This window comes from Trichechus manatus, unplaced genomic scaffold (assembly GCF_000243295.1).
Source record: "Trichechus manatus latirostris isolate Lorelei unplaced genomic scaffold, TriManLat1.0 scaffold00153, whole genome shotgun sequence".
Taxonomy (NCBI): Eukaryota; Metazoa; Chordata; class Mammalia; order Sirenia; family Trichechidae; genus Trichechus; species Trichechus manatus.
Genome location: NW_004444089.1, coordinates 3,864,050 through 3,884,452, shown reverse-complemented (window position 1 = coordinate 3,884,452; position 20,403 = coordinate 3,864,050). Strand labels below are relative to the sequence as shown.

The 20,403-nt window shown below is 38.5% G+C and overlaps 1 protein-coding gene across 9 annotated transcripts in view; it reads right to left on the bottom strand.

The window, feature by feature from the left end:
* PDS5B (PDS5 cohesin associated factor B) overlaps positions 1-20,403 on the bottom strand; it is a 122,547-nt gene that overhangs the window by 32,061 nt on the left and 70,083 nt on the right. For 4 of the 9 annotated variants that reach the window (XM_023740355.1, XM_023740348.1, XM_023740350.1 and 1 more), the window contains exons 19-24: positions 12,996-13,119; positions 12,865-12,891; positions 10,554-10,712; positions 4,688-4,756; positions 2,923-3,059; positions 19-142 (exon numbers count right to left, since the gene is read on the bottom strand). In XM_023740355.1, the coding sequence (XP_023596123.1) occupies positions 19-142; positions 2,923-3,059; positions 4,688-4,756; positions 10,554-10,712; positions 12,865-12,891; positions 12,996-13,119 (640 nt within the window). Of the gene's footprint in view, positions 1-18; positions 143-2,922; positions 3,060-4,687; positions 4,757-10,553; positions 10,713-10,764; positions 12,011-12,864; positions 12,892-12,995; positions 13,120-20,403 lie in introns of those variants that run through there. The other 5 variants (XM_023740352.1, XM_023740351.1, XM_023740353.1 and 2 more) reach the window with 3 other exon arrangements.

The following is a 20,403-nucleotide window of genomic DNA, read 5'->3' as shown; positions in this document are numbered from 1 at the left end:
GTGACCACGCGTCCTTACGTTGATAGCCAGGGCACACAGCTGGTACTGCTCCAGCGTGATGATCTCATGGTAGCACGGCTCCTGTGCCAGCTTCACAATCGCACTGGCAGCAGCAAGTCTCAGACGGGACATATCTGGTTTACTGAAAAATAACCAGGAAAGAATGTAGTTTACATTTTTTAAATATTTGCACAGAAGCATTCCTTCTCTGATTTATCTCATTTTCTAAAAATTATTCTGGCAAAAAAATTAGAAAATAACTTAGTGATGGTGAATACTGTATTATGTTTACTTAACTACGGAAATAAGGTCTAAATATTACAAAATTCTTCTCTTGAATGTCTTAGCTAGAGCCTTCAAAGCATTTAACTACAGAAGAGAGTTCTGAGCCCCACCTAGAACAAACCTATTCTATGTTAGTTGTTAGGTCTTAAGTCTTCCATTAGGGAATTGTTTTTAGATATTCAAGCAAATGCAAATTAGGTGTAAAAATACCCTAACTTGCTAATCAGTCAACCATGACTATTGTGCCCAGCAGTAGAAAGATGGCAAGTCTAGTGGATAAATCATTACCATCCTTAACTAGAGGTTCAGCTTTACAACTACTACCAGGAGGCTCCTTCTGCAGTGTAAAGGAAAGGGAAGTCCTGCTGAGCGGCACACTTCACAGAATTCCCAACTAGTAAGTGTCTCTATACAAGCCTTCCTAACACAGTGATATAGCAGATGGGTTACAGGGATCCTGGGTTACTGCAAGGGGGGAAAAGTTATAATTCCTTAAGAGGAATTCTACTGCTACAGTAAAGGATTATTGTACAACATCCATCTAATGAATGTGTCTGTTGTGTACACAGCACTGAGGAGGGTTTAAAAGAGAAGACGCACTCTTAGTCTTCCAAGATCTAATGTCCTGGCTGGTTTAAGACCTTTCACCTTTTGAGGGATTAGGTAAAAATACTGACAGAATGAATGCAACATGGATGATGTTCTGAGGTCTCAGGACACGCCCCAGAGGTGCTTTTTTGCCTGTCTGTAGCCATTAACAGGTAAACCACAGCTCTCAGCTCAGAGAGTACAGGCCAGCAGCCGGACATTCTCCTCACAGACACAGACAGCAGATGCTTCCTGCATGTTTGTCTTTAGAATGTTCTATCCAGACCAGTGGTTTCTACCTAGTCCCATGGGCTTTTGTTTTCTGTTTTTCATTTTTTTAAGCAAAGGAATCGTCCCTTCAAATAAAATCTGACACAAAAGTTTAAGGTGTAAACACATAAAAGCCAGCTTCCTATGAAGGCAAGGGCCAGAGGCCCCTCAGGCTTCACCTGCTATTTCCATTAGGCACTCTTCTTTTCCCTCAGGCAGCCCCCAAACGTTGAAGGATATGAATCCCAACAACAGCAACCCAATTAGGTCGACTACATTGCAAAACAGGATCCTGGAAGTCCCAAAGGTTAGTTCTACATCTTGTCAAGATACTTTTCCATGTTCTGGCACTTGTTGATTTACTTCTTCCTCAGCTAGTTTTCTACTTTCTGTTCCCCATTATATTCAGCTATGGTAACCTCTGCTAGAGAGGCAGCAAGGCTCAGTGGTGACAACCATGGACGCAGACTGCAGGCGGACTGCGCAGGTCCAGAGTCAGGTTCTACCATTTCTCAGCTGCCTTACTCATCAGCAAGTTATTTAGCTTTTCGGGTCTCAGATTCCTCATCTGTGACGTGGGGATAACAATAGTACCTCTTACAGGGTTTATTTGAGGACTGCATATATTGAAATATGTAATTAGAATGATACCTAGCATACAACCAAACCAAACCAAACTCGTTGCTACCGAGTCGATTCCAACTCCCAGCAGCCGTTCAGTGTCACGAAAGCCTTTATTATTTTTATTATCACCTAATACCACTCTCTCATTTGTGCTAAAGACTGAAGGTCTCCCAGACAAATCCCCAAATCCTGACGTCTGAGCTCTTAATCTCTGTGTGGTTCCGATTTTTCTGCTTCCCACCCTAGCTGTTACCCTTTAAGATGATGTCCACATCTCTTCCGTTCCCTCAGACAAGTATTTTCAGGTCTCTTTTCTGCCACCTCTTGAAAAAGCTCAATCTCATTAATGTAGAGTGATTTCAACCAACCATGTAAAATAAGATTTCTGAAGTCCTCAGAAATAGCTTAAAGAAAGGGGCAGGTTAGCGTTATCTTGAAAAGAAGACTGTCTCTCCTACTTTTAAGCATCTCTCCTAGTTTTCCACCAAAACTTGCCTTAGATCAAGTCAACTAGTTAGTTAGTACCCCCCAATGACTAGCCAATGGCCAAGAGCTCTTTTCTCTCTTTTTTTAAGGGGAGATCAAGCCTCATTAACTTGCAAGTACCAATCTCTGAGTTACTTCTGTTACTAGGTGGGGAAACAGCAGTACAGAGGTTAAGTAACTTGTGAAGGTCGCCTACCTAGTAAGTGGTAGAACCAGGATTCCAGTTTTTAATGACTATATCTTTCAAATAAACAAAATAAAAAGAAACAAAAAAGTGTACGTGTTTTCAAAAATTTATATTTAAATCTGCATACACCTATACATCTGTATACAGATTCAGTAAAAAGCCTTCCACCTAGTCTGTTCTTTTGCCTTTAGACACAAACAAGAATGCGTAACATCAGTTACTGATTAATGCACTAACACTTTCACATTAAATATTCAAAAAAGGAAACATCTATTGGTTCAAATACTTAGTATGTATAGCAGTATAGCAGTATCCTCGGCAGACATGTGACTGCTATTTTGAAAAGCATATTACAGTAAAAATATACGCACACCTACAAAGCCACAGTAATTATTTTTTAAAAAAAAGAAACTACACACTCCACAATGACACCAGGTGCTGAAGCACCATGCAGTCAGAGAACTGTGAGCTGTACTGCGTACCTGATCTTCCCCTGCTCTGTCAGGTCTCCATCACTATGCAGTATTGTTGTTAGCAATCTTAAGGTCGAAGTTCCTGATTTACTGTGATTATTTTTCATTCCAAGGAGCCATCGGACCATCATTTTAATAGCTTGAATCTATTTAACAGAAAATTCGACAAATAAGACATTGTTACATTTTAAAAGAATTTCCATATCAAATTTTTTAAAAATCAGGTAATGTTTTTAACAGATGCTTTTTTAAGGAAAAAAAAATTATTCATATCGACAGATAAATAGGTAGGTGACGGATGGATGGATGGAATAGATAGATGGGACAGATAGATGAGACAGACACACAGACAGATAGATAACTGGGAGTAGCAAATAAATGGTTTGACTAAGGACTGTTGGTGTTGTTTTTAATGTTTCTCCAACATGCACTCCACTCTTGAGAACAGAGTAAAATCAGCTAACTTCCCTGGTAAGAAAAGTTAAGTTTGCAACCTCAGGCTACACTCAATCTTCTGTGCCTGAGAGACGCTAACATCCCACAGCTGCACCACATCTCACAATCATGAAGTACTTAAGTGCTATCACACCCATTAGTGTCTCTGGTGTTCACAGCTGCCCTGTTTGAAGGGTGCACATCTCTTTTGTCAGATGACCGAGCTCAGGGACTCAGTGGGTCTTGCACAGTGTCTGGCCCATGGCAGACACCATCAAGATGACCTCTTCCCTGAGGTCACTTAGTGAGCATGGCTTCAATGCAGGTGGCTGCCTTCTAGTCCAGGGCTGCCCTCAACTACAAACTAAAAACGGGAGAAATGCTGAGGAAATGGGCTTATCTGGGAGTTGCCAAGTGTCAAAGCCTCATTCAGTAAGGGTGAAGGAAGGACAGCTCTACAGGTCTGCATGGGTCAGACCCTGAGGCTGGAAGAGCATGCAAACGTAGTTCATAACACGAACTGTAACTAACACACACACACGCGCGCACGCACACGCACACACACACACGCACACGCGCGCACACACACACTTTTATAAGATTCTACAAATAGAAAAAAAACAACATTTAATACATTTGTTCCTGGCCTTCCCATCTTGGGCAGTGGGATGGGGTCTGCCCTAGTGGCCAGAGACTGTTTGAGTAAATCAGTAACTCTCCACACCAGTGATGGCAACCTTGTGTGCACAGCTCCTAACTCAGAGAAAGTAAAAATGTTTACAGGCTGCATTTTTTAAAAATAAAAAGTTTTATTACACCCTACATAAAAGAAGAATAGTCTTATACTTGGGCTTTCCTCTTTACTGAAAAGGAGACGTCCGTAAGAAAGCCAGCACTGCTTTCTGCCATCGAAAGGCTGTTATCCAAGAAGCAGAAACATGGAGGCAGCTTTCAACCCTTTTTTTCTCCAATGAGATCAGGTGCAGCCGCCCACAAGACCTCATTACTGCCCTACACTCTCCTAGCACATAGGATGTTATACAGTGAATATAAATACTTCAGTGATTTTCATAGCCACATCATTATGACAGGAAGAGAAATTTTAACACCTATAGTAATAACTACAAACAAACCAAAAACACCCATCGCCATTGACTCGACTCCAACCGCATGTTTCAGAGCAGAACTGGTCCACAGGGTTTCAAGAGCTGCAATCTTACATCAATAGATTGCCATGGCTTTCTTCTGCAGCACCACTGGGGGGATTCGAATTGCCAGCCTTTCAATTAGCAGCCAAGAGCAAACTCTAGCCACCCAGGGTAATATGCATATTACTCACTTTGACCATCGTCTCAGGAGAAACTTCTTCATCGGGAACCCAAAGTTTAGTTGTCTTTTTCCCTGGAAGCTAAAAAAAAATTGAAGACTTTAATACATGAATATGAGCAGCCCTGAGGTGATAAACTGAAGGTGCTGGGAGATGTGGGTTTGGGTAGCAGCCAGAAAATTAAAGTAAGGTGGCAAAAAGATGAAATCAACCTTAGAACACCTGAGATACCAGTTTTTCTCTCCAGCCCCGTTTTCCCCCAGCTGACGGAAGTGACTTCCAGAGGCGGCCTAGGACACAGAAGGTGGGTGGCACCTCTGCTGACAGGACAGAAAACTCGAGCATGGGGAAGGGAAACTTCTTCAAACACACAGAGCCGGAGATCACACACAACTGTTGACTCAGTTCTTCAGCTGACAAGGGCCTTCAAGTATGAAGCAGGAATTATCAAAAAGGAGTCACATTAGGCATTTCCTGATAAAATCTCTGAACTAAGGATGTCAAAAAGATACCAAAAGCTTCCAGGGCAGGCTACCAAAAAAGGAACAGGAATCAGATCAACTTCAGATTTCTCAGAGTCAGATTCCAAAAAAAAAAAAAGTGCTGAATTTTCTGAAGCCAAGTGACTTGAAAGATAAAATTCTACACCCAGGACACTAGGATTCAAGAATGAGGGGAGAAATATTTTCAGAAATTTAAGACAGAGGTTTCCAAACTGCAAGACCATTGTGGAAGACTTACTCAAGATACAGTTTACACTAAAATATTTAAATCACAAGGAAATGTTCAATCAGCTAAGACCATAACAAATAGAAAATAAAAAATGTAAGAAGCAAGAAAAGGTATCATAAATAAGACCAACAGAAACTAGCAGACGGATTAAAAAACAATAAAATAAAACCACAACAGATATAACAAAAACCAATGACACAGAAAATCTGAAACTAAAGGGATGGCAAAAACATACCAGTCAAGATGAAAAGCACTGAACAGGGTACGGACAGAAACAGGAGACTGATGTAAACAGGATACTGCTTACATCCTAACTGATACCACCACCAATAAGATATAAAATCCATTAGTGTTTATACACCTAGCAGCACAATACACCAAAATAAACCAAAACAAAGACGAGAGAGAAAACGAGGAGACTGAAAACCCCACCCTCACCGTAGAAGACCTGACTGCACCTCTCTCAGAAAATGAAATGGAGGTGGAAAGGGTAAATACCTGAAATACAGGCAGAAATACAGAGAAATAAAAAAAGCAAGGACTAGAAAATCATTAAAACTGGTATCCTTCATAAATGATATGATTAAAAATATACTGATAAAGAGAGTTTAGCAAGAAAGATGTACGTAAGATCAAAAGTACAAATTAATTTGCCCAAATCAGCTACAAACAGAAAAAAGTTTTAAAAATTGGGGTACCTAACGTTAAGATGTGCAACAGAAATTTAAAATTTTTCTTTAGAGGGAAAATGGTAAAATTTTAATGAAAGGCATTCCTGAGTGTAAATGAATAAGCAAATCAAATGAGTAGAAGAGAGGCTAGGTATGACACACGTGTGGTGCCACTGCAGATCCCTGGCAGAGGGCCAAATTACTCATAAACTGTGCTGTGAAATTTAGTCATTCTCATGGGAGAGCAAAAGGAAATGGAATCCTTACATCACAGCACAATAAAACAAACAAATTAATTCCAGGCGGATTAAATTTTTTATATGGGAAAAGAAAACCTAAAAACTTTTAGAAGAAAACATGACAGACCATTTTTATGATGTTGGAATAGGAAAGGGTTTCTTAAACAATATATAAAAAGCATTCACTACAAAATAAAAGAATGATAAATTCAGTTACATTAAAATCAACAATTTTTTAAAAGGGAACATAATTTGCTGTGTAAGCTCTCGCCAAACACACAGTAAAATATTATTAAAAACACCAACCAACCGCCTTTGTCTGAGGAATAACACAGAGTGACAAGACCAACCACAAATGGGGCTTTATGTGTTTTATGCAGACATCGCAACATGCATCTGACAAAGGATTAATGTGTTTAAAAACTACTGACAGGAAAAAGACAAACAACTCAAAAGAGAAATGGACAAAAACCATCAAAAGGCGTCTCAGAGAAGAGGCAACACAAATGGTGACTAGACCTGTGAACTGTGCTAGTAATCAGGGAAATGTAAACGAATACTATAACGAGACACTGTTTTATATCGACTAAAAAAAACCAAACCCATTGCCGTCGAGGCTATTCCTACTCATAGCAACCCTACAGGACAGAGGAGAACTGCCCCATGGGGTTTCCCAGGAGCAGCTGGTGGATTCAAACTGCCAACCTTTTGGTTAGCAGCCGAACGCTTAACCACTGTGCCACCAAGAAATCTGACAAGAATGAGTGTTATACATTGCAGTAGGAAAATAAGTTTTAACAATCATTTTCAAAAACAATTTGGCAATAAACTGAAAAGTTAAACTGAAATTCTTGCTAATATGCATTAGGAAGGCTCTGGAAGAACATTTATAGCAGGACTGATGAAAAGAGAAAAGAAATGGAAATACTCTAAATGTCCACTAAGAGAATAAATAAATGATGACATATTCTCACAATGCAACAATGCAGAGCAATGAATGAGGGAACCACAGCTAGATTTAATAAGAAGGATTTTTCTTAGAAACAAAGATGGAGTGGGAGAAAAGCCAGTTATCCAAGACTATCTGGTATGATATAATTTTTAGAAAGCTTGGTAACGAGCAAAATGAAACAAATTTTTGTTTAGAGAGATGTATGTGGTAAAGCGTTTTTGTTTTTAGTTAGGGAATGAACAACATAAAATTCAATAGAATGGTTACCTGGGGCAAGAAGAAAGCAGGGAGAGTAACAAAACCAGGAGCTTCAGGAGTTCAGTGTGTTCACGGTATCACTATAAAATGTAAGCTACACTTACGGTGTGTACGGTAAAACCTGCGAATGCCGGAGCCTGTGTAAGGCAGAAGCCTGTCAGAGAAGGACAACTCAAATTATTTGCCTCTAAAATGCGTGAGCGATAGAAAAGTGGTAAGACTGCACCCTGTCAAAGGCAGGAAACTCGCGAGACCTGGAAAAACAAGGCGGTGCCGTCGGGTTCTCGCTCTCACGGGTCTCACTGTATACTCCTTTACACACGCCAAACACACTCTAGATATAAAGACGAGCAAAGAGAAAAAAACAAAAACAGCCCGTCCAAAAATGGAAGCCCAGCTTCCAATCATTCCATTCTTGACTGAACTGAGGGGATCTGGCAATATCTCAACTGCCTGTAAGATGCAAAAGTCACTCTTCTCTGGAAGAATACAAAATCATCCAGAGTCCTTGGGAAGTGTGAATGAAGAACTGAAGACTTAATTTAATTTAAACTTAACTCTAAATAGCCACTAGAAAATACTCCTTGGGGTAGGCAAAATGACTCAAAACAAGATAATAAGTGCTAACCATAAAGAAAAAAATTTGACAAATTGAGCTTCATTAAAGTCCAGAATTTCTGTTCATCAAAAGACACCATTAACATGACAACTACAATTAATGTGAAGAAACTGTTAAAAATGCTGAAATGGCAAATGTTTTGTTACATGCATATTTATCAGAATTAAAAGGAAAAACAAAGACGTCATTAAGAGAGTGAAAAGGCAAGTTACAGAATGGAAGAAGAAATCTGCAAAACATACTACCAACAGAATATATAAAGCACACTTCCTGTCAATAAGAGAAAGACTGACAATTTAATATGAAAACTGTGCAAAAACAGATATTCACTTCACGAAAGAAGGTATCCAAAATATCAGTACATCCATGGAGAAGTGGTGGAGAGCGCACCACTACACCGCCACGCAAGGCTGAAACGGAGACTGGCACATCCAGTACAGACGAAGACACAGTCCGACCAGAACGCTCCTTCAGCGCAGGCAGGAATGCTAATGGGCACAACTTGGCAAAATCTAAAACTGAACATATACATACCCTCAGACACGGCAACTACATCCCAAACAAAACTGCATAAATAAGAACACAAAAAGCTGTGTCAAAGAATACTCATAATGGCAATATGCATTAAACATGGACAACAGCCTAGACGTCTATCAACAGCAGAACAGATGAACTGTGGTAAATGCAAACAACAGAATACAATATAGCAATGAAGATGAACCCATTACTGCTCTATGCAGCAAGACAGATGAATCGTACCAACAGGATACTGAGTGAAGGAACCAGACATCATTGACTCTGATTTCATTTATATAAAGTTTAAAAACAGGTAAAAATAATCTGTGGTCTTGGAAGTCAGAATAAAAGCTGGATCTTCAGGGAGTAAGCACAGGGTAGTAATAAAATGGGACAGCAGGGAGCTTCTAGGGTATGGTAATATTCTATTTCCTGACCTGAGCTGCTAGTTAGTTGAAAATGTTAGTTTTGTGATAACTTACTGAGTTGTATGCACCCTTATAAAGTGTGTACTTTTCTGATATGTTTTACCACAATAAAATTTTTCATTTAAAAAAAAAAAACCATAAGGATATAGGTAATTTGAACAATGTGCTTAGCAAACTTGACCTAAAGGATAAACAAGCAGTCCCTTGATTACGAACACCCGACTTAAGTACAACCTATAGTTACGAACCAACCAAATGAAGTCCATTACATTAAAAATTCAAGGTACATACAGTGGTTTGTAACAACGGGCACTACTTCGCAACACACATCAAAACATTATTATTACTGTATTATTACGTTAAAGATGTTTTAGTGTATTTAAAAGTGTTTCTCTACTGTTTTTTACACAGAATGGTACACTAAATACTACATACTAAGACAAACATTTAACTAACTGATGTTGGATACAAACCGTACCTAACTGTTCCGACTTATAGACAGACTTAGGAATGGAACTTGCTCATAATCCGGGGACTGCCTGTATACGAAACACTTCGAGGAAGAAAAAGTGAGAAATACTCTCGGAAAACGTGACCAGAGGAACTGGCAGACGTGGAAGGGAACCTGGGCCTTTGGTCTCCAAATCACAGAGCTCTGGGCAGCTAAAGCTGAACAGCCACAAATCATTAGGGACCTCATATCTGACAGACACAATTATCTTGACTAATATGCCCACAAACTATTGTTCCATAACCAAGCAGTTTAAAATTATTAACATTTATTAATAAGATGGAAAAATAATGGTGGATACGACATGTGTGGCGATATAGTGACACACCTTAAGAATTCTAACTATACTTCTAGAGCAGAAACTGTATCTCACCATTTCTTTCAATTCTCCGGAGAACCCAGGACACTGCTGAGCGCACAGCAGACACAAAGTCGATGGTCACATACGTGTCTGGGCGTGTGTGTAGGAGACACATGTGTGCGTGTGCACACATACGTGTGCATGAAATTCCACATCACTAACAGGGATCGATTCTCCTGGAGACAAAAACGTTCCTTCTTTCCCAGTGTTTTCTCCCCGGGCTCTTTAAATTCTCTACCGTATGGAGGGAAAGGGCAACTACCGTCACGAAATCCACACTGTGAATTGGCTTGTGAGTCTTTACATTTTTTAAAAATAGACATCATCACAAAAATTAAATCCTGCAAAGTTGCAACAGGATTAAGAGACATTCTGCATTTATCAAAGACTGTATTTTCGGGTCACATGTCTATGATCAATTAAACAAATGTTTCAAGGCTGTTTCACTTATCATGGAGATTAAAAAACAGGAACACCTAAAATAAGGTGGGCAGATGGAAATGTTATTTACACCATTTCATTCCTGTCTGTTGTATAAAATTTTAGAAGAAGACATTATGAAAAACACAAGTTTAAAAAATATAAATTTACCCGATCGTTCATGAGAAGGTCTTTCACAATGAAAGTAGCTACCAAAGACTTCAAAGGAGCAGCAAACTGATCAGGTGCAAGGAGAGCAATGTGGCCAATGGTGACCAGCGGGGTGATGAGATGCTCCAGGTTGCTGGGATCTAGGCTCTTATGCAGAGGCTGAAAGAGAGGACAGCACAATGTATTCAGCTCTGTACACACGGAAATGCACTGTGCACACTCTTCATCTTTAAATCACAGAACTACAAAAGTTGTAATATGTATAGGCACGGTATAAATAGTAACTCAAGCTTACATTTAGACTACTGTTACTAATTTTTTTTACAGCAACATAGTAAAAAAAAAAATTGGCACAGGGTGCTTACGAACATACAGGGTTGGGGGGAGCAGGGGAGTGTGGTTGGCAAAGAAAGGTAGTGCAAACGTTATTTGCTTTAAAATGCAATAAATATGTTGATTATCTCTAGAAAAATACACAGGAAACTGATAACACTGGTTGCCTGTGGGAAAGGGAACTGGGTGATGGAGTGATTCTATGTGTTGAAATGTTTCCTCACCTACTTCTAAAATATGAACTTTAGTGAAACGGAAAATGTTTAACATGACACCTTGTACACATTATAAACAACCCATAAAAGCCTAAAGGGAACAGGAGTGGATGGAGGAGAAAATCTTTCGCTGTATACTCTTTTTGTAATCTTGTAACTCTGAAACAAGTGAATACATTATCTACTAAAACTTTTAATGCTACATTTTAATGAAAATTCAGTATTCTGAATATGCCATACTGAACACCAAGAATTTTCCCATATGGAAACCCTGGTGGCATAGTCGTTAAGTGCTACAGCTGCTAACCAAAACATCAGCAGTTCAAATACACCAGGTGCTCCTTGGAAACTACAGGGCAGTTCTACTCTGTGCTATAGGTTTGCTATGAGTCGGAATGAACTCAATGGCAATGGGTTTGAACACCAAGAATTCTACGCTTGAAAAGCAATATGAAACTATTCTTTCCCAACATATTAGGGCAATACGAGGTTTTACCCAGTCAAAAAACATATTTAAATGAGTTTAATTCTTGCTACTCTTGCTAACTTCCCTCAATATTCCATTGCACACCTATCCAAGTGCCAGTTTCTTGTTTATATTATAAACAAAAAACTGATATAGTAAACAGTTATTGTCAATTAGTTTATTATAATGAAGCTGATCATTTTCCACAATAAGTTAATAAAATTCTTTCTGAAAAGGCAAAACAGAGGACCAGACCCTGGATTAGTGGAAATTCACAAAGGCCAGGTATCTCCATGATACCTTTTCTCAGGAAGCCAGCCCACCTTACATGTTAGACAAGGATAGGGTTCTTTAAAAGATGAAACAAACTAAGATATAACATCAAAACGAAAGTCCCCTACAAATGCAGGTCAGTATCAGTATTATCTTCCTCACCGTCATCACTGAAGGGGAGAAAAAGGAGATCAATCAAGAAAAACAAAAGCGTCTATGAATCAACGTGAATTTATTAAAGACATTCTCGTACACAAAAACAAAACTCCCCCCCTCAAAAACACACACAAAATTTAAAATAAATTATTTGCTATCAAAAGCTATTTTGAAGATAGTTAAAGAAAACTACTTTTCTTCCTCCTGCAGTTGTTTAACATAATGCAACAGTGTGGCAATTATACATGAAAATACGGCAAAATGAGCATTTACATTTCTAAAACAGAGTTAAGCCTGAAAGCATTTACAGTAGGTAGCTTCAGCATAATTTTCTAATTGTTTTCACTTCGTTTAAGGTTCCTGAACTAAAATTATAAATTTGGGTTTAATATATTTTCTGTTTAGCTTTTATTTACAATAACAGTGCTAAAGATAGCCCCAATTATAACAGATCGCAATCAAACTGCAATGCTTAAAAAGGGTAACGATTATTTAAAGTATAGAGAAAGTAATCTGAAATATATATTAAAAGACATACTTTATATATGACACAAAATTAGGTCTGTCACAAAGGTATAAGCTTATTTACTTTATATTATAAACTAATATTGGTTTTATAACATCTTCCATTTCAGCAGTGTCTCAGAAAAAGAATTCAAATTTGTCAACACTATAAATGGACACAACAATTACCTGGTACCTACCACTGACAATTATGATTTTCAGATGTAATTACTTGTTAATGAAAAACTGTCTCCAGCTACTAAATCTATAAAGCAATGCCAAACGGTATTATTGTTTGATTTCTGAATTTGAGTTAACATTAAACATCTGAATAATCAGATCTTTTCATATTTTAACCACTTACCAAAAGGTGATTTAACAGATTCAAATTCTGAAAAAATATTATACAATCATGCATCACTAAACACGAACATTCAGTACAAACAATATTTGTTTACTAGAGACAACAGATAAAACAATTTTTTTTCTCTTTACCTCAAATATCTGTGCAAACTGGGTCTCTTTACTAGAAAATATCGCATGGATACAATGAATGGCATACTTGGCTTGCCGGGGGGGTCCTTTTTTTGATTTGTGATGTAAAACAGGAAGCAGGGCTCTAAAGAAAACCAAAGAAAAGCAATCAATCAGAAAGATCAACGCGACTTAGGCTAGAAACTTTAATGTTTCTATATTTTAATAAATGTTTTTTGAGAACAAAAAACGTCATGAGATCTACTCAGACTCCCTTTCAATGGTCTATAATTTTGCTTTGTAATCATCTACATTAAAAACATAATCCACATACACGTATTTTGGTTTTTTCCTTTCTATTCAATAATTATAAGCACAAACGAGCCGGTGACGCGCTCCCTCCATTTCGACGCCATCCCCACGGGGCCCTTCTCTTCTACTCTCACGGCTGTTACCGCAGCTAAGCGTTTCCCCCGCACACAAAGACCACTGGGATGGCACCTACACTCTTCCCTCATTCTCAGGTCTCTGCCTCCGCAACTTCACCTTTTGCTCTGTGCCAGAACACCACACCTAAAAGGGAAACTGATTACTTAACCAATACTTCTTGAGTACTTCTGTGCCAGGCACTCCTCGGGGCCCCACACCCTGGCCTCATGCTGCCAGCACAGAGGGGACAAGAGATGCGATGCCATGTAAACAGGCAGCGTATGTGGTGCGGCGGCTATGGTAACCGCTATCGACACCCGCCGCTGTCGAGTCGATTCTGACTCACAGCCACCCTACAGGACAGAGCAGAAGTGCCCGCAGAGTTCTTCACGGAAGCAGACTGCCACATCTTTCTCCATGGAGGAGGTGGTGGGTTTAAGCCACCGACGTTTTGGTTAGTGGCCAAGTGCTTAACCAATGCAATAACTGCTACAGGTACAGGAGAAAAAAAAAATAGAAAAGGAGGATGGGGCAGGGAGTCGGGGAGGGGGGACTGTTTCAATTTTAAGCAGGCTGGTTACAGAACACGTCTCTGATAAACTAACGTGTGAGCAAAGTTCTGAGGAGGTGGGGAGTAAGTCATGTACCTCGAGGGAAGCCCTGGTGGCGCAGTGGTGCAACACTTGAAAAGACCGCACACCTTCACTTGTAATAAATACAAATTAAAACTAAACCGAGAGGACGGCTGCTTCCAATTCTGACGGAGTAACCTGGGACAGAATTTACCCTCCTGCCTCAAACAACCAGAAAACAGGATACTGTTTTTAAACAAAGCCTTCAGACACTGGACAACAGGCAGCACCAGACTGTGATCCCTAAAAGACGGAAACACAGGAGGGGAGCTCTGTATCTGCCCCCGCTCACCGCGTGCAGGGAGCTTCCAGGCGTCATGCAAGAAGGGATCCAAATGTAGCCTGGTGGTCTCACTCACCAAGTGGAGGGAGACAGAGCTGGGAGTTCAGGGAGGCCAACACAGCTATAATGTCTAAGGTACAGGACCAGAGAGAGGAAGCTACAGGAGAGAGTGTGAGTCCTCGACCGAACAGTGCTGTCTGCCACACGTGAGAAGAAACCACCAGCGACCAGGAAAAGGACACCCCGAAAGCAGGAGGCCAAAACGTCCCTCGACACACAGGGCAGGTAATGGTTCATGTTTCCACCAGCCAGAGTTGACAGGTCTTGGAATACATAACCAGGAGAAAAATGAATCAATAGGAACAGACCTAGAATGGCACAAATGACAGAATTAGCAAAGACGTCAAAACAGCTGTTATAAATATGCTCCACGTGTTGAAGAAGGTAGAGGAACACATGAGCGTCATGAGGACAGAAATGAAATCTACAGAAAAGACCAAATGAAACTACTAAATCTGAGAATACAGTATCTGAGATGAAATGTACACTAACCAAAACCCACTGCCATCGAGGCAACTCTGACTCACAGCAACCCTACAAGACAGAGTGGAAATGCCCCCTAGGGTTTCACAGGCTGTAATCTTTACGGAAGCAGACTGCAACATCTTTCCCCCAAGGAGCAGTTGGTGGGTTTGAATCATTAACCCTTCAGTTAGCAGCAGAGTGCTTAACCACTGCACCACCAGGGCTCCTTGAAAAGTATACTAGATGGAATTAAAATCTGATTATATATTGCAGAAGGAAAGATTAGTAGACTTGAAGACACAGGTATAGAAACTATGTAAAATGAGAGAGAGAAAGAGACAAGGAAAAAAAAGAGAGGATCGGTGACCTGTAACACAGTATCAAGTAGTCAAAAACATATGCAATTGGAGCCCCAAAAAACAAGGTACTCCACTGCATTGGGAAAAGAAGAGAAGAGATGATATTTGAAGAAATACTAGCTGAACTTTTCTTTTCACATTTGATAAAAATTATAAACCCACTGACCCAAGAATCTCAATAAATCTCAAGCAGAAGAAAGAGTAAACCATTCTGAGGCACGCCATTATCAATTTGGTAAAAACTAGTGATAAAGAGAAAATCTTAAAGGCAGAGAAAAAAGCTACATTATGTACAGAGGAATAAAGAATGACTGAACACTTTTCATCAAAAACTATTCAAACCAGAAGTAACAGAATGGTATCTTTTAGTTATTAAAAGAACTGTCAACCTAGAATTCTATACTCAGCAAAAGGGAAATATATAAGATGAAAATTTTATAATAGAAAACATTTCAAATCAACGATTTAACCTTCCAACTTAAGAAATTAGAAAAAGAGCAAATCAAACTCAAAGTAAGCAGATAGAAGGAAACAACAAACAGCAGAAATTAATGAAATACAGTCGGCCCTTGGTATCCACGGGTTCTGCATCTGCAGATTCAACCAACCGCAGATCAAAGATGTTTGGAAACAAACAAAAACAGACTTCATCCGTGGATTTTCGTATCTGTGGGGGGTCCTGGAACCAATCCCCTGTGGATACCAAGTAACTGTAGATATAATCAACGAGGTATTTAAAAATAAAATAAAAAGATAGAAACAATGAAAACAAAATGAGGTTCCGTGAACAGGTCAATAAAGTTGATGAACTTTGAGCCAGACTGATCAGAATAAAAGAAAGAAGACACAAATTATTAATATCAGGAATGAAAGACGACAACTACAGATCCTTCAAACAATGGATAAGGGACTATTGTGAGCAACTTTATGCCAATAAATTTGACAATTCAAATGAAACATTCTTGGTGAATATTCCACTGCACTTGACAAATTAAACAAATTTTTGAAAGAAACAAACTACCCAAGCTCATTCAAGATAAAAACAGATAAACTGAATACCTATTAAAGAAACTGGGTGTGAAGTTGAGCACCTTTCCACAAAGAAAACTCTGGGCCCTGACAACTTTTTTCGCCGGTGAATCCTAGCAAACTCTTGAGGAACAAATAATACCACAAACTCTCCAAAAATTCGTCCAGAATAAACACATGGAGAAACAACTCATTTTATGAGGTCAGCATCACCCTGATACCAGAACAAAGACAATGCAAGAAAACATAACTGCAGAACAGTATCCCTCATGATGACGTATGCAAAAATACTTAACAAAATTATATCCAGCTGAATCCAACAATATATAATAAAGAGAACTCATCACGGTCAAATACACTTCATCCTAGGAATGGAAAGTTGATTAGCATTCAAATACCACTGTAATTTTTAAAGAACCATGTGATCATCACAATAGATGTTGAAAAAGCATTTGACAAAGTTCAACACTTCTTCATGATAAAAACCCTCAGCAAACAAAGAATAGAAGGATGCTTCATCAACCTGATAAATGACACTTACAAAAAACCCCACAATTAATATGAAACTCAACAGTCAAAGACTGAATGCTTTCCTTCTAAGGCAGCACCCAAGGCAAGGATGTCCGCTCTTACCACGTCTATTACCGTTTTACTGGAAGTCTTACCCAGTGCAATAGGTTAAAAAAATAAAAATAAAAGACATACTGATTGGAAAGGAAAAAGGAAAATGGCTTTTATTTGGAAAACACTATGATCATCTATGTAAAAATCCTAAGACAGCTACCAAAAAAAAAAAAAAAAGCCACTAGAATTAATACCTGAATTAGACAAGGTCACAAGATATAAAACTAATAGAAAAAAAGCAACTTTATTTCTATACAATAGCAACAAAAAACTGGGTATTGAAATTTTAAAACATACCATTTGCAACAGCATAAAAAGTATAAAATATTTAGGAGTACATTTAACAAAAGAAGTTCAAGACTTAAAAGCTTGCAAGTGGCCATCCAGGGCACAACAACTGGTCTCTATTCTCCTGGAGCAACAGAAGAAGAAGAAGAGTCAGGAACAGGGGGAGGAAATGGATTGTGTGGCTAACTGCTTCCATGAACAACTGCCTCCCTCGCCAAGAGACTGGAAGAACTGGATGGTGCCTGGCTACCATTACTGAACATTTTGATCAAAGATTCTACAGAAGAAGCCTGATCAAAAGGGAGAAGAATGTGGAAAAGAATTTCAATTCTCATGGAATCTAAACTTTCTGGAGCCACTGAGGCTGGATGAACCCCCAAAACTACTGCCTTAAGATCATTTTTAACCTTGAAACCAAAAACGAAAATGTCCCCTGAAGCCTTCTTTAAATCAAACAATCTAGCATAACTAGTAAAGAATGTCTGCTGTGAGCACTGTGCTCTCTTAAATAACGTATTATATGGTATCAAATTGTTAACAGCAACTCGGAAAGTTAGATAGGAAGCTTAGGGGGAAGTGAATTTATGTTAATAGGGGAGGAATAAATTGGAAAAGCAGGGTGAGAATGGATGCACAATTTAAAGAATGTAATCAATGTCACTGTATTGTACATATAGAAACTGTCAAATTGTTGTACATTTTGCTATGTATATTTTCAACAAATTAAAAAAAATAAATGCAAGACTGTATCCTGAAAACTGTAAGATACTGCTGACAGAAATTAAAGACTTAAATAAAGAGACATACCATGTTCATGGATAGAAGAACTCAATATTATGTCATTTTCTGCAAAATGGTCCAAGTCAACACAATCCCAACTAAAATCCTAGTAAGGCTTTTTGAAGAAAGTGACAAGCTGATTATACAAATTCTGGACATACAAAGGGCCTAGAATAGTTGAAACAACTTTACAAAGAAAAACAAAGTTGTAGTACTTACACTGATTTTAAGATTACTACAACAAGTGTGAGATTGGTGAGAGGACAGACATATAAATCATACCACAGAAACACACATACACATATGTGCCAATTGATTTTCAACAAAAACGCCAAGCTAATTACATGGTGAAAGGTAATCTTTTCAACCAATGTTGGAAGAACAACTGAATAGCTATATTGGCAAAAAAAAACGAACCTTGATCTTACCTCAAAAATATACAAAAATCAACCAAAAAGAGATCAGAGACATAAATATAAGAGCTAAAGCTATAAAACTTCTGCAAGACACAGGAGAAAATCTTCATGATCTCTGATTAGGAAAAGATTTCTGAGGACACATAAAATATAAATCATAAAAGATGAATTTGGTAAAAATGGACTTCATCAAAATTAAAACCTTTTGCTCTTCAAAAGACTGTTAAGAAAATAAAAAGGCAAGCCAAAGAATGGGAGAAAATAGGCAAATCACATATCTAATAAAGAACTTGTATCCAAAGAAATACATGGAATTCTTACAACCCAGCAAGAAGACAAACAACCCAATTAAAAAATGGGCAAATGATCTTAAACAGACACTCCATCAAGGAAGATTATAAATAACTACGCACGTGAAAAGACGTTCAACATCACTAGTCATTAGGAAAACGCAAAGTTAAACCCACAGTGATATACCACTAGCCAACCACTACCCACTCATCAGAAAGGCTAAAATTTTAAAAACTGACAATACAAGTGTTGGTGAAGATACAGAGTTAAAATTGCTGATGGGAATGCAAAATGGTATAGATACTCTGGAACACAATTTGGCAGTATCTTACAAAGTTAAATATATACTTAACATAAAAGCCCACAATTCCATTCCTAGGCAATTACCCAAGAAAAATGAAAACATCTCTACACAGACTTGTCAAAGAAGCTTTGTTTGTAAGAGTCCCAAACTGAAAACAATCTAAATGTCCATCAACTGTGAATGAATAAGCAAAACGGCTATATCTATACAAGGGAATACTACTCAGCAATAAAAAAGAGCAAACAATGACACACACACAATAACACAGATGAATCTCGAAAGCATTATGCTAAGTAGAAGAAGTATGACAGAAAGACTATACTCACTATAACCTGTCACGTATTGACATGGTTAGGTTCCAAAGACCAGGTGTTTGTGTGAAAATCATCATTATGTGAAAATGGAAGATTATTTTTTTTTCTGTTTTCAGACCATTTGTCTGATTTTTTTAATTTAGAAAATATGATCACAGAAATAATAACAGCTAAGATTTACCAATGTGCTCATCACTGTGACGAGCCCAGTTATGGATTATTCTTCTGCAGAGAAGGTGGTTTGGAGGAGACGCAGCTGGATGAAGTCAGGCTGTGTGACTGGAGGGCCCACAGCTTAACCACCTCACCTTCCTCCTGTGCTGGGTCAGGGCTTCCCTCTGAACTACACATGTGCCCTCTCCCCACCCACAGGGGACAGCAGAGAAGGTTGTCTTGGCACTCAGCAGGGCAAGAATGTGTTATAGCCAGGGAAATAAAGGATACGGGGGATAAACAGCTAATTAGCTTTGGCCATGGGCCTACACATTTGCTGAGGTTCACATGACGTAAGTGGTCCAGAGAACCTCAAGATATGACTTAGTGATCCCCAAATGATAGTACTCCCAAGCACCTAAAGAGTAAATTCAAGTTCTGCCTAGAAGTGGGCATCTTCATCCTAGGTTCAAAGAATGTCCACATAAGATGTTTTCAGAATGATGAGCAGAACCCAGCCAAAAATAACCAAGCACCTAAGAAAACAAAGCATGGTAAGCAAGGACCAGTAAAGATACCAGATGTCAAGAACACTCACACAGACTTCAGATATTTTAAGTACCGAACAGATTATATAATTATAATTTTAAAGAAATAATAGGTAAGTCTGAAAATATATGCAAGAAATTAAAAATAATAAAAAGTAAACTAGAAGACTTGAAAAAAATAGAATTTCTAAAAATGACAATAAATGGAATTAAAAACTCAATGAATGTGCTTATTAGCATACACCCACTTCTCACTTATTATTAACATGTTAGGTTCCAAAGACAAGGTCATTATGCGAAAATCAGCGTTATGCAAAAATGGAGGAGTATTTTTGTTTTCAGATCGTTTGTTTCACTTTTTTAATTTAGAAAATATGATCACAGAAATAATAACAGCTAAGATTTACTGATTTGCTCATCACTGTGACGAGCCCAGTTATGGATTATTCCTCTG